This window comes from Sceloporus occidentalis, unplaced genomic scaffold, assembly GCF_023333645.1.
Source record: "Sceloporus occidentalis isolate IW3139 unplaced genomic scaffold, rSceOcc1.0.p SCAF_2, whole genome shotgun sequence".
NCBI lineage: Eukaryota > Metazoa > Chordata > Lepidosauria > Squamata > Phrynosomatidae > Sceloporus > Sceloporus occidentalis.
In genome coordinates, this window is record NW_028316982.1 from 258,224,612 (window position 1) to 258,239,178 (window position 14,567).

Consider the following 14,567-nt stretch of genomic DNA (forward strand, 5'->3'; position numbering starts at 1 on the left):
ACTAGGGATGCAGTGGAGCGGAGCTCGATAGGGAGATTATTCCAAGATTTAGGGGCAGCAACAGAAAAAGCCCTCTGTGTGGTCCCCGCATATCGCGTTTTTGGGACCTCCAATAATTTCATCCCAGTTGACCTGAGTGTGCGGGGCTGATTGTATGGGGAGAGGCGGTCCTCTAAGTACCCTGGGCCCAAGCCATTTAGGGCTTTATAGGTCAACACCAACACCTTGTATTGAGCACGGAAGCGAATACGTAGCCAATGAAGATCCTTCAAAATAGGTGTTATATGGTCAGACCTGGAACTACCAGCGACCAATCTCACCGCCATATTCTGCACCAACTGTAGCTTCCGGGTTTGGTACAAGGGTTGCCCCATGTAGAGCGCATTGCAAAAATCCAATCGAGAGGTTACCAGTGCATGTACAACAGTTTCAAGGTCCCTACGGTCCAGATAGGGACGCAGCTGGCGTATCAGCCGAAGCTGATAACAAGCGCTCCTGACCGTTGCATCCACCTGAGATGTCAACTGGAGCGAAGAGTCAAGGAGCACTCCCAAGCTGCGCACCGAGTCCTTCAAGGGGAGCGTGACCCCATTCAGGACTGGGTGACAGATCTCACCTCCCAGGACCGGGAACCTATCACCAGTACTTCCGTTTTCCCTGGATTCACACTGAGTTTGTTTTCCCTCATCCAGCCCATTACCGACTCCAAACAGCTAACTTCTGCATTTTCCTGTTTTGTAAACCTCACACCCTTCAAAACATACAAACACAGGCTCACAATAAAAGTTTTTTCATAGCTGTTAAAGAGAGAATCCAATCTGTAGTGTAGACATTTCAAAGCCTTTCAGCCCTCATATTGCAGAGCAGAGTTAAAGTTTTCCTGCAGGTCACTATGGGCATCAATTACAGTGGGCCTGCTACACTGATGGGCTAGAGATCCAGATCCAACCACCCATGGACCCATGCATGTCACCACCCACTGAATAATATGGGATGCGGCCATCTGTGTTTTTCCCATCAGCAAAAACCAAACCGCCATGGATGGAAAGGGTATTCTGTACTTGTGTTCTTCTACCTCTATGCTTTTTTAAATTTATCTTTATGCCCTAACTGTGCTCCCATGCCTATTTTAATTAATGATTTCTAGTTAATACATCCTACTAAATGAGAAGTAATATTCTGTAACAGAGTCATCTGTAGCATTGCTTCCTTCAATTGAAGGAGAACTAAAAGAAATGTGATCATTTTAAATGTAAACAATGGTGAAAGGTGACAATTTAAAGTTACCCATCATTTTGGCCCTAAAACCTATCTTCAGCTTATACGTGAGGTCGAGTTATAGTCAAGTATATACATTAAATGTTTCAAATATGATATTGAGACAATGCATATTAAAAAACTTCGTTAAAAATCCTAAAATTTCAGATTGAAAAATAGGTATACCTGTCTTTGTCTTTCTGATTCTTTTCTAATTTTAGCTGCTTGTTCTTGTGGATGATTTAGAACCACATTTCCAGCAACAACAGTTTGGTCCAATGTTTCTGGAAGCTCTGAAATATCATACATAAGATCAATGAACAGTAGATTAAGGACAATTGAGTTACCTCTGTGAGAACATGAATAACTTAAACAGGATGCTCATAAAACTTTATAATGGATAATATGGTTGCATGTATCCTGAATTCTGTCTGTAGACCTTGCTAAGAAAGGCATACAGACACTTGATAAGTACTGGTATGATAGATCTTCTCCTTATCACTAACCATAAATGATACATATATTAACATCATATGGAAATTTTGCTGAATAGTTCAGTAGAGTTCCAATAAGTCAGAAACAACTTGAAAGCACACAATAACCATAACTACTATTGTCTTATTCAGGTGTAATATATAATCTTTAGCATCATATGAATATGCTAGAGTGAATTCAAGTTCACATGCTCACCATTCCCAAGGTAGCCGTGATTTAACTACAGTTAGTTCAAGTAAGAAAAGTCAAACCATAGTTAATGAAGTTGACCTGTTTCAACTAATCATATTAAGGTTATCCAAAACTTAGGAATGAACAACACACAACTGCAGTTAATCTGAAATGGCAACTTCCTATCTCTACCTTGCAATCATGCTAGAGGAGAGAGTATGTAAACCCAAAACTTGCACAAGCTCATTTTTGTCATTCTAAAAAACAAAGCTAATATCAGATGAAAACAATGTGATCACTCTTAATAGTGTATACATTGGAAGATGAACTTACATATATGGATTGCTTTTCTATATCAATGATGGGGAAGCAGTGCACCAGTCATCCCGTTTGAGTTCAAAGAAGGAATCTCATGCACATTAAAGATAAAAATAAAATCTTATGCTTTTAAGGATCAGTCTGCAGTCTGCAGGGAGAGGAAGCCCTTTCTCCAAGAACAGCTGCATAGGCGAGGCAGCAATTGGCAAAGGTTACTATATGAAGTTGCTGCTGAGGCTGTTGCTGGGTTGTCTCTACCTATGTGGCTGGGAAGGAACTTGGAAGCAACGTTTTAACAGTGGCTCCATTCTTTTCCAGAAGGGCAATCCAAGAAGGTTGTGCTGCAGGACTATTTGACCTCTTGGCCATTGGTGTGTGGGGTTCATCAGGGCCATACTATTTAACCTATACATTAAATCACTGAAAGATTTGGGGTCCAGTACTATACAGTATGCATATCAGTATACTGATTACACTCAACTATATTACTCCTTTCCATCTAAACACAAGCTGTTTCAGTTCTAAGTGTTACCTGTCATCAGTAATGGACTGGATGAGGGTGAACAAAATGAAACTTAAATCAGATGAGACAGAGGTATCCTGGTCAGATGAAGATGCAGTTTCGCAGCTTCAATATACTCCTGAATTCACCCTGAGCCTGGAAGCTCTGGTTTCAGCTGCTGCCCAGAGTGCTTCTGTACAGTTAAGTCCTGTATACCAGCTGCACCCATTCCTAGAGATGTTGTATCTGCACATAATCACATGTGCCTTAGGAGTCAAGCAGATGGGGCAGAAGGAATGACGAGAGGCAACTCCTGCCCCAATCGCTGTGGGTGCCATGGTCCCAAGGCCAGCTGTGCTGTGGTTCTGAATGAGCTGCCAGCAGGAGCAGCTTTTTGCCACTCCTTTTTGTGGCCAGATTTGGCCTGCCTTACATGGCCTCAGAGTGGCTTCTGGGCAGTTTGGGAGTGTGCATCATTTGAATGCAATACCTCCAAAGCACCCAGAAGAAGCTTAATTGGCCCGTATGTTTCGGGCCTTAGTTCCATTCCATATGAACTGTTGTAATGTGCTCTACATTGGGCTGCCGATGAAGAAAGCGTGGAAACTTCAGCTGGCCCCAAAAGCTGTAGCCAGATTGTTAACTGGGGCTGGCTAAGGGGAGCATATAAGTTCCTTGTTGCAATAGTTCCACTGGCTGTCAGTATGACCCCAGGCAGAATTCAAAGTGCTTGTTATGAACTATAAAATACTACACTTCTTGGGTCAGGGCAATCTGGCAGACAGTATGTCTACAGAGAAGCCTGACCATGTTTTGGGATCTTCAAAGGAGGCCTTTTTCGACATTCCTCCAACTTCACAGACACATCTGATGGGTCCTCAGGAAATGGCCACCTTAGCAGCTGTTCCCAAGCTCTGGAATTCACTTCCTAGAGAGGCCAGACTAACATCCTGTTTGTTGACCTTGTGAAGTGAACACTTCTTTGATTTGGCAGGCCCCTGAGGACCAACTGCTCATGGGAAAATTTGATAACGTGCTGTGTTATCTACATTTGTTGGATCTTCCCCCCCCCCCCTTTAATTCATTTTAATTCTACTGAAAGTTTAGTAACTATGATTTTTTATTACGTGTACTTTTCTTTTGTAAGCTGTCTTACATCCCAGGGATGGGGAAAAGGAAGGAGATATATATATTTCTATCTGAATTGTTGTTATGCCTGCCACCTGGACCACAACTTCTCAATCCTCCCTGCCATGTCACAAAACATTTTTGTCATGGAAAATTTGCAGAGGTAGAATTACTTTTTAAGTATTAGGCCCTCTGGACTGACAAATTAACTTACCAGTTCTCTTGTTCATGATTGTCATTATGTTCAATTTCAAGACCTGATTATAGAAAGTCACATTTTCTTACCTTTGATTTCACAGACAGCAGCACCCTTTGGTTCCTGCTCAGGTTCTGATTCACATAGTCTTCTCTCCCTACTAGAAATTGTCCCTGACTCAATTGTTCCAATTTCACTTGAAGCCTCTGACCCCTCTTTTGATGTCCAGTGGTCTTTTTGGTTCCTGATCTTGTTTAGCAATTTTTTTAGTGCTAATTTTGATTGAAGCTGGGATGCGTTGTTTACCTCACTTCCTAAAATAAAAAAGCAAAACAAATAACAAACTCCCAGTGTAAAAACCTATCAGATGTACTACAAAGATACACGAACTGTATATAAAATTTGTAATGTAGGACTGCATAAGAATTCTACACAAAATGGACCGAGTTATAATTTTAAAAACTATCTGGACTATTTAGGTAAGCTGCTTGGAGAGCCTTTTGCACGAAGAACTGTCATTTTAAAATTTTCTATTTCTTTTCTCTATACAGCCTATAGTGGTCAGCAACAAGTTTAACATAAATTGCTGTGACGAAACAGATTGATAATAAATATAGAAATAATTCTGAGATTTTGCCTATGTTACTTCATGAAGTCTCACCAAAATCCACCAGGATATTCAGATATGCCACCAGGTGAGAGCTGATTTCACTCCAGTGGCAAGGATTACTTAAATTCCAAACTTATAAAACCTAAAAGTTTTAATTGTCATATGGATTTAATTTTGCTCTCACTATTTACAAATATAGGCTCATCATTCTTTCTTGTAACCAAAATGGGAAACTTTACTAATCTACTCTTGATATATCTTCTTCTGAATCTGTCTTGCACATTCCTTCACCTCCCATCACCAGATGATGAATTTGAATGTCATAACTGCACATCACTGTTTGGCAAGATATATGTCACATTCATAGCTACCCATCTCAAATCCCTTGGCACCTATTTTAGATTATTTTGCAAAGCGTTCACTACCAGATACAGCTAATATGCATTAGCGCTTCTCGCTGGCTATTTATTGTCAGTAGGATTAGAAATTTCTCTTACCACCTGGCTCACTGTCCTTCACCTCATCCTCTGCTCTTGCAGGCACCTCACATTCAGAATCAGGTTCCTGAGAGAGTTCCAGATCATCATCTTGAGATCGATCAGAGAGGGTTGGCAAGGGCTGTGGATCGAGGTGCAAAATAAGATCTCCTTGCATTTCTATGTAAAAAAGTTGAGGCACGTAAAAGCAATAAGCAACAATCTGAATTGTAAATTCTCACTACAGAGAAAGAGTTCTAGGAATAAACTTAATTCTCATACTGCTTACTGTTTGCTCTTAAGCTAAAAACAAACTTTAGTGTTTTATCTATATATTGCAAGATATTCAAATACACTAAGCAACATTGAGAACAACCATTTCTCTTGCCAGTGATGGCCACCATATTTAGGCTAAAATTATGTTAACAGGGAGGCAACTTTTAATGAAAGCTTAGGCTTGTGTTAACTGCTAACTACAATCATCATGTGAACAACTATGTTGCCAGAATTCACCTTACATATTATTTGTATCAAGAATGTAAAGCATCTGTTGCTAGGACAGTGCTACTGAAAATGGTGGTCTATGAAACAATGTCTCTCCTTAGAGTTTCCAGGAAATAAAATATTTATAGCCAATGGGCACAAATATGGTGCTAGTCCTTGCCACACCAAGAACAATTTCTCTCCCTCCACCCCCTGTATTATGCAGCTTAAGAAGCACATCCCATAGACACCAAACTAGATTTCTATTTGAAGTCCTTCATTATACATGTGTAAACACTTCATCTCAGTTGTGAGCGGCAATGTAATGGCTACAAAGTGCTCCTAAAATAATACAAGTAACTATAACATGAATATTCCCTAGTGCTAAGTGTAATTTTGAAGCTATTTTGAATTGTCTGTAATAGTGTCAAAGTATTTTTGAGTACCCTATGGAGATCTTGTTATATAGGGTGGAAAGTAAATATCTGAACAATACCTAGTGAATAAATAACTGTAGTAACAAAGTGACGTCCCTCATTGATGCTGGTGTAGAGCTATTCCTTAAATTTGGATCAGCTCCTGAGTATGTGCCACTGATAAGGCTAAGCAAAATGGAGAAACAAAGGGCCCGAACAGACAGGCCAAAATAAAGCTGCTTCAGGACACATTGGAAGTATGCTGTTTAAATAATGCATATGTCCTAAGAGTCCTTAGGACTGGAGCATGGCTTTGGCACAGCTTCCAGCCTCTTAGGACGCATGCATCATTTAAACAGCATACCTCCAAAGTGACCCAAAGCAGCTTTATTTTGGCCTTTCTGTTTGGGCCCAAAGTTTGGCAGACTGTATCTCTGATCTTCTCTAAATGTATTTCCAGTCTTCTTGTCTTGACCAAACATCTTCCACAGTAAAGTTCTGAACTCCTGAACTAAACTCTACTGAACTAAAGAACTCCCGAACTTTGTCACAACCTTTACATAGCAGAGGTTTCTAGTTTACATGCCTTGAGCATGTTTTCATGTTCGTATGAGGGATAACTGTTACCCAGGACAGAGTTCAATACCCATTTCTTGTGGTCTCTTCTAACTATGCGTCTATGGTTCTATTTCATTGTTTTGAGAAATACTCACTTCTGTCTCCAGTATACATGTCTTCGAAGGCACACTCCAGCTCCCTTTGCCGTTCTTCCTTGAGTTCTACCCGCCTGTACGCTGGTTCAAACAGCTGAGGAGGCATCTGGGCAACAATTTGTCTTCTGCGGGCAAGGTCCATAATTTGCATCTGTTCAAGCTCTTTCATTAACTTTTCCCTGTCCTTTAATACAGAAAAAAGGTCCAACTTTAGACATGCACTATAGTGGTATGTACTATATCCAATGTACTTGGTAGCCACTGAAGTTTGGTTCCAGGACCCCTCAATGAATACTATCAAGTCCCATTATATACAGTGGTGTAGTAAAATGAAACCTTGGCTCAAACATTGATCAGAATGGGAACTGCAGTAAAGAAATGAAAAAACTAGGAATAGGAAGGGCAGCTAGGGAAGAATTAGAAAAGATCCTAAAATGTAAAGATGTACAACTAGGCACCAAATTTAGAATCATACAAGCCACTGGATTCCCCCATCACCATGTACAGTTGTGAAAGCTGGACAGTGAGGAAAACAGATAGGAAGAAAATCAATTCATTTGAGATGTGGTGCTGGAAAAGAGTGCTGAGGATACTGTGGATGGCCAAAGGGACAAAGAAATTGGTCTTTGAAAAGATCAAGATGAACTCGCCCTGGAATCCAGGATGATTAAATTGAAATCGTCGTACTTTGGCTGTATCATGAGAAGGAATGAGTCATTGCAAAAGACAGTAGTGCTAGGCAAGGTGGAGGAGTGTAGAAAGAGAGGAAGACCACAACCAGATAGAAATTATATAAGGTGGGTGTCATAGGAGGTCATAGATATATGGATGTTTTAGTTGGTAGCTGCTTTGATTGTCTTGCTACAGAAAAGCAGGATAGAAATAAGTTTATTTATTTATTTATTTATTTATTTATTTATGAACAGGACCTAAGAGCAGTGGAAGATGGGGTGGGTGGGGTTAGAGATGTCTCATTCACAGATTTGCCATGAGTCGGGATTGCAAGGGCCGTTAACAACAAACAAAGTAAAATGGCACCCCTTATATAAAATGGCAAAATCAATGGGGTTTTTTCGGAGGGAGGGAATATTTTCAATCCGTGGATGGTTGAAGCCATGGACATGAAGGGAAAAAATATTTTTGTATCCAGTTCAAGGACCCTGCTTTGAATACCAATGGTGCAGAGAAGGCATATTTATACTAGAAAACTGCAAGGCAGAAGGGAAAGATGTCATGTATGGTGTAATATGAAGTATCAGTTTAATAAAGTATCAGTGTTCTTACTAAATTCAACTAGATAAACAGTTGAAAAGGAATCTGCAGCTCAGTCCTGTTTAATACATAGTTCACAATGAACCTGCAGTCCCTTTGAAAAAGATGGGGGTTATGGCTTATTTTAGCATTATTTATAATCTAAAGATGGACTTTTACATTAAGTATTCTGAAAAGAGAAGTCATGTTATTCTTCCTTAATATCTCTAATCGCTAGTTCTTCTGTTGAATTAATGATGTGCCAAGATAAATGAATTCCTAATACAAAAATATGAAACTTTAAATATTTGAACAAGTTAAAGACCAGAGAGAACAAGGGCTATTTTATAAATGAAATCAGATGTAGATTCTTTATATCAACCAGAAAACAGGATTAAAGGACCATGCAGTTAGGGACTAGACCTTAGTGCCCATATTATAATTTATGCATTGATCTGCTTCCCTGATTTGTAAATCTTCTTGTTTTTATAGAGCTCTTTTACACTAGTTTTCAACACAGGTATACATGATTATCATTCCTCACATTTGCTTGGCTCTTGGCTATCATAAGCATAAAATAGCTTATAGAAAGGAACTTATCTGCTTCATTTCCATTCCCCCTTGCCCTCCAAAAAGCTCTCCAGAGGTATTCTCCTGAACAATATGAGAAGAGTTGTGTTGGACTACAAGGAAGAGTGGATAGACACTCCAGAAAGGTTTTTCAGGGAGAAACTAAAGTATCCTTCTGCAAGCTTCCTTCACTCTTGGTAGTCACAATCCAACCATTATGTTTCCACTGAAAAGCACGAGCTAGCCTCTATGAGCATGCCTGACTTTTAAGAACTTCAGGGGAAGGTTTTCTCTCTGTCCTGCTACCATCACAGATCTGTTCCGGACCCCCCCTTGCGTAAGACCAATTCTGCCTATGCTCAAGCCCTATTACAGTGAATGGGGCTCGTGCATGTGGCATGGCAATGCAGTGTGTGCGCGTGGCGGCCACACATACCATTGAAAGTATTACAGTGCTACTTTCATGTAAATTGGAAGCCGTGTATGGCGTGCCCGCATATGTTTCATATGTTTCACTTCATACGTTTCAGTTTCGTTTTTTAAAAAACACAGAAATGTTTAATGCTTTTTAAAATTTTTCTAACAAATAGGTTTTAGATGCACTTTGAACAGTGTATGCAGGGACCTTCAAGACTAAGGATAAGAACATGTTAAGGTTCAAAACAGAGATTAGAAGATTCAACTCTCAATTCATTAAGTATACAACACAATTCACTTTTATTTCTTATTTCACTAGTTCTCAGTTGTTTCTACTCTGCTTACTTGAGCCAAATGAACCATCTTCAAGGCATGCTTCCCTCTCAGACGAGCTTTTTCCAACTGTTCCCTCCTTTCTCTTTCTTTGTTATTTTGCAGTCCTTTTGTCTGTTTGGCGGCATCTTCAGCAAGTAACCGAGCATCTGGCTGGCAATCAACCAGAAACAAGTTAACAAAACAGGGTTCTCAACATGCATACAAAGAAGACAAAAGAAACATTTGTGTGAAGTATGACAGGACGTGCTCCTAAATGCACTGATGATCCTAAAGGACTCATCAGAACCTTGTGGCTTATGCATGGCATCTCTACATAAGATTCAGCCAAATGAATACTTACTGTTAGAGACAGAGTCTATTTCTTTAAAAAGCAACAAAACTGGCTAGAGTACTAAGCACTAACTCTCCACAGAGAAGCATAAAAACAAGAAAGGTTTTGGGTTAATTAAGTGGATCTTTGTCTGTTTTATTGCCAGTTTCAACCAGAAGCATAAGGATTTACAATAACAGCTTACCTTAGCTCACTATGGGCATAAAGTCAGTTTTGCGAAATACATCAACAATCTAGGTCCTTTTTGAAATTTGGAATAAGAACACTATTGATCCCCAAGCTTGTTTGAAGAGCGATACTTGCTTTTGTACCACAGATACAAGTATTACATTTGTGATTTTGATGCCCACAAGAAATAATATAAAGGTCATACTTTAGAAGTAAATTAGGATTCCCTGCTTTTACAAGCCTCATACAGATTTTTTTCCACATCTGAAAGCAGAAACCCAGTGGGTTCACTGTCATCTGGGTTGTAGATATGGCTGTTAAGACAGAACATACGATACGAATACTCAGTCAATCACCTGTTCTGTGTCCATTTCTCTATCCACATGTGGCTCAAAAAGATGATGGTGAGTAATCGAAAAAGTGTCAGCATTGCAGACTTTCACTGTGGGGGTAGTCTTTAAGTCAATATTCTGAAAAGTGAAAAGAAGAAGTTGGTTTAACACAAATATAATTGCTCCAATTGGTGTTATACAAAACAAGAAAATGAATTTACAAGGCTACCATACACACAGAGAGAGAGAGAGAGAGAGAGAGAGAGAGAGAGAGAGAGAGAGAGAGAAGGCCTGCTACATTTTTGGGTGAGTTGAGAGTTGATTGCATGGCAGGGGGTTGGACTGGATGGCCTCTGTGGTCTCTTCCAACTCTATGATTCTATGAGTGATCCACAGATTCAGTTGACTGAAAATAAGCCTGGCCCATATTATTCAATGGCAGTCATACACATAGATGCACACATGTCACCACAGGATAATATGGAGCATGGCCATCCGCGTTTTCCCCTCATCTGCTGGGTGGGGTGGAAGGCGCGTAGAGCATGGGAAGGGTTGTGTGTGTGTGTGTCACAAAATCAAACCAGAATCACAATGCCAAAATCTCCTGCTGAAATCTGACCTTATATAATAGCAATCATGGCAACAAGATGGTAATTATCAGAGTGAAAATGATAATGGAAAAGCTAATCATTGTGTTCTAAGTAACTTCACATTTTCACTGCATGCCCATCTGTAAGATAATGTGAACAGATGCATAAAAATCTTTCCTTTTTAAACATCTTACACAGAACCTAATGACAAGCATATTTAAATCTACACAATTAATAATAAATATGTAGTAATATAGAGCATCCAAAGCACTACACATACATTACATCAATTATCCTCACAGCAGCCAAATGAGTTAGACAGGCCAGTACAATTAAGCCCTGGTGCAAATCAGAGGTATATGGCCAAGAAATAATGGTCTGTCAAAAACTCCTAAAGTGTTTGTGGCTAAGGTCAGATTTAATTGTGGATTTTCCAATTTACAGTTCATATTCTCAGCCATTATACTACACCAACTCATTTGGAAAGCTCTCAAATACAGTTGTCAATATTCACTAGGGTTAGGGGAACAAGACCCCTGTGAATACGGAAAAACCGCAAATAACAAAAACACTGTTTTTACCTGAGAGGACACCTCTCTAGGAATCTCTAGGTCCTCCAGTGCAACTCTGTGGTCAATGTCCAACATACACTGACCATAGAATGGCACTGGAGGAGCTACAAATGGTCTTTCAGTGCAACTTTTAGTTAAAGTTGACCACAGAGTTGCACTGGAGGACCTAGACAGTCCTAGAGAGAACATTAATGAAATCCGTGAATAATCAAAGCCGCAAATATGGAGGGATGACTGTAATTTACCGTAAAAATATACCAAGAAATTAACACCAACATATAATGTTATAGAAGCAGGAACAAAGTCATGTGAATAACTGTCAAATGGCAAACCAGCTGAAAGTTCAGGCTTTGATGCAAATTAGACATGCTTAAAGCTCACTGAATTTAGTCATAATCCATTCCAAACATTTCAACATAACCACAACTAATTTTTCTCTGATTAGAATCCATGAGTATAACAGTAGGGAGCACCTATTCTCTTGCTAGCATTCACATATTTACATGCCCATGGTAATTCATTAGTTTTAATGCTTAACACGCCACAAGCTGAACAACATGTACTACTGTACATAATATGGCAACTGAAGTATAACACAACAACAAAAAGTTACAGCCTCTAACAACAGTTGATAAAATATTCAATTCTCTTGAAAGTGTCATGACAAGCACTTATTTATGTGTCATTATCATGGGTGAAAAAACTGACTCACACTGGCTTTGTTGTTAGCAGGCATGTCATTCACTAGTTTATGAATTGATGATATCCATTGTTCCTATAATCAACTGATTTTAATCCCTTAAAATTAACATAAACTTCTCAAAATGCTTACTTGAGTAAATATCAAGAGATTCAGTTTTAACTATTTTTTTTCAGTTTCTTTAAAAGTTTGTGAAATTAATACTCACTTCAAAGGGAGGCGGGGGAGGCGGGGGGAGGCTTGCTATTTTAGCAGCTCTCTCTTTTTCTACATTGAAGGCATGCCTCCGTGCATTTGCTCTCCTTGTTCAGAAAGAAGAGGAACAAAAAGAAATAAGACCATCAAATTACACTTTGTAAAAGACTTAATCACACACAATAAAACAAAATGATCCATCATTTTTAATTGATGGATTTCAAGGAAAATGAAACCAGCAAGCTTTCTAGCTTTTAAAAGTAAAAGTAAAGGTAACAGAAAGTCAGGAAAGAGAAAGAGGAAATCAGCGTTGCCACAATATTTTTCCAATTTTTTCCCCAAGTTGTTCAGTTGTATTTCCTTTCTCATGGGGTCACCTCTGTCTTCACAAAAAGGGATTGTATAATCTATGCAAAGGTTGCAGCCCTAAGTGTTTAAGACCACTGTAGAAGTAAAATGCTATTAGGACTGCGATCCTGTGTAGAACTACTTGATATCAGCTCCCACTGAACTTAATGGAACATACTTCAGCTGATATCTAAAGCATCACCTACAAATTGCTATATACCTGCAATCCTTATCCCTGTGATGTTGTTTGATTTGTGCTCCCTTTGTCAAGTCACTTCCCACTGCTTCTGTAGCAACAGTGTGGACCAATAGGAAGATCGCTCCTTTATACTTCTGATCATACACAGTACAGAACAGGGCAGGGAATGGTTGGGATATCCATAAATGATACTGCAAAAACAGTAAGTAATCAATAGTGTGTCACTCTTTCAACAAAGTAGGTACATTTTAAGGAAAATTCCACCCCACACTCCCCACTATTTCTTTGTCTCTTTTATCTGCTCCTTCCTGTCTCTCTCTCCTCTTTCTTATTTGTTTGGGCTGTTTGATGATGATGATGATAAATTTTATTTCTTTCCCATCCAGGTTTGAGGTGGGGTACATGTTAAATTACAGAACATAATTCAAATACACACACACACACACACACAAAAACAAAACCAACAGTTAAAATACAATATTATAAAACCATTAATACACACTCATATAATACTTTCTTTAAAATATACCAATTTAAAAAATCGCACTTTAAAATTGACTGGACAGGCCTGCTGGAAGAGATATGTCTTTAAACGCAATCATTGTTTTCAGCTGTCATATTTTTTCAGGCAGGGCATTCCACAGTCCGGGGCAGCAGATGAAAAAGTCCTTGGGGAAACTATTGCCAGTCTAGTCCAGGCCAGCTGGAGCAAACATTTCCCAGAAGATCTGAGTGAACAGGGCAGATTGTACAATCTGTATAATGAAAATGCTACAGGGAGTACTCAGTACTCAGAGGTTCTCAGCTTGACTCACTTCCCAAAATACGGGTGTAATTTTATCACTGTATCTTGAATGAATACTCTTTTGTATTGTAAACTGCCGATTTGCAGGATGGTAGCTCTAATTTCTGATTATTATTTTTATCAGATCATTTATAGAGCCATGTCAGTGGAAAGTGTGGAATTTCCAAATGCTCAGCTCTAGCCCATCATGAAGTTCTTGTTCCAGCAGAAGAAACCTCCAAAGGAAAGCCATGAGTGAATGATGTGCCCATAATACTCTACTGTTAATAACTGGTGTGTCAACTTTCAGCATGGAGATTTTGTGTAGGAAGCCTTCAACAGTGTCAACTTCTGAAATTGTTGAGCATACCCATGACTTCATTTTGGCAAATTGGCAAATCTCAGCTAAAACAATTGCTGAGACAATAGAGATATCCTGGAAATGTACTGAGTTTATACTTTGAAAGCAGTTGGCTATGCAGAAGCTGTCAGCCAAGTGGATGCCAAAATATCTGAATGGTGACCAGAAATTAAATTGAATGGATCACTCCAAGCTGATTTTGCAGCATGCTGAGCAATCTAGTGATAATTCATTGGAATAACTTGACACTGCTGATGAAACAGGGCTCTATCACTACGATCTGGAGACCAAATAACAGTCCTTGCAGTGGGGACACTTGGGCTCTCCATGGCTGAAGAAATTCTAGTCTCAAAAATCAGCAGGAAAGGTAATGTCTACTTTTTTGGGGGATGAAGAAAGTATTTTGAACACTGACTTATCTTCAGAATGGTCAAACAGTTAATGCAGAATACTACTTGCTGTACCAATTAAAGGAAGCACTGAAGGAAAAATGACAAGGGAAGCTGCAGAAACATATTCTCTTTTTGCAGGACAAATTACCTGCTCATAGGTCTGGCAAGGGAATTGATATTTTGAAGAATTTGGGGTTTGAGTGCATAGACCATCCACTCTACTCACAGATCTTGCTCCATATGACTACTTCCTGTT

At 39.2% G+C, this 14,567-nt stretch overlaps 1 protein-coding gene across 5 annotated transcripts in view; it reads right to left on the minus strand.

Moving 5' to 3' along the window:
* The window catches only part of CEP295 (centrosomal protein 295), a 60,626-nt gene that overhangs the window by 27,494 nt on the left and 18,565 nt on the right, over positions 1 to 14,567 (minus strand). For 3 of the 5 annotated variants that reach the window (XM_089512842.1, XM_089512846.1, XM_089512847.1), the window contains 7 exons: positions 12,241 to 12,334; positions 10,195 to 10,308; positions 9,349 to 9,489; positions 6,766 to 6,949; positions 5,175 to 5,333; positions 4,157 to 4,381; positions 1,444 to 1,550 (listed from right to left, as the gene is read on the minus strand). In XM_089512842.1, the coding sequence (XP_089368968.1) occupies positions 1,444 to 1,550; positions 4,157 to 4,381; positions 5,175 to 5,333; positions 6,766 to 6,949; positions 9,349 to 9,489; positions 10,195 to 10,308; positions 12,241 to 12,334 (1,024 nt within the window). Of the gene's footprint in view, positions 1 to 1,443; positions 1,551 to 4,156; positions 4,382 to 5,174; positions 5,334 to 6,765; positions 6,950 to 9,348; positions 9,490 to 10,194; positions 10,309 to 12,240; positions 12,335 to 12,795; positions 12,966 to 14,567 lie in introns of all 5 variants that reach the window. The other 2 variants (XM_089512845.1, XM_089512843.1) reach the window with 2 other exon arrangements.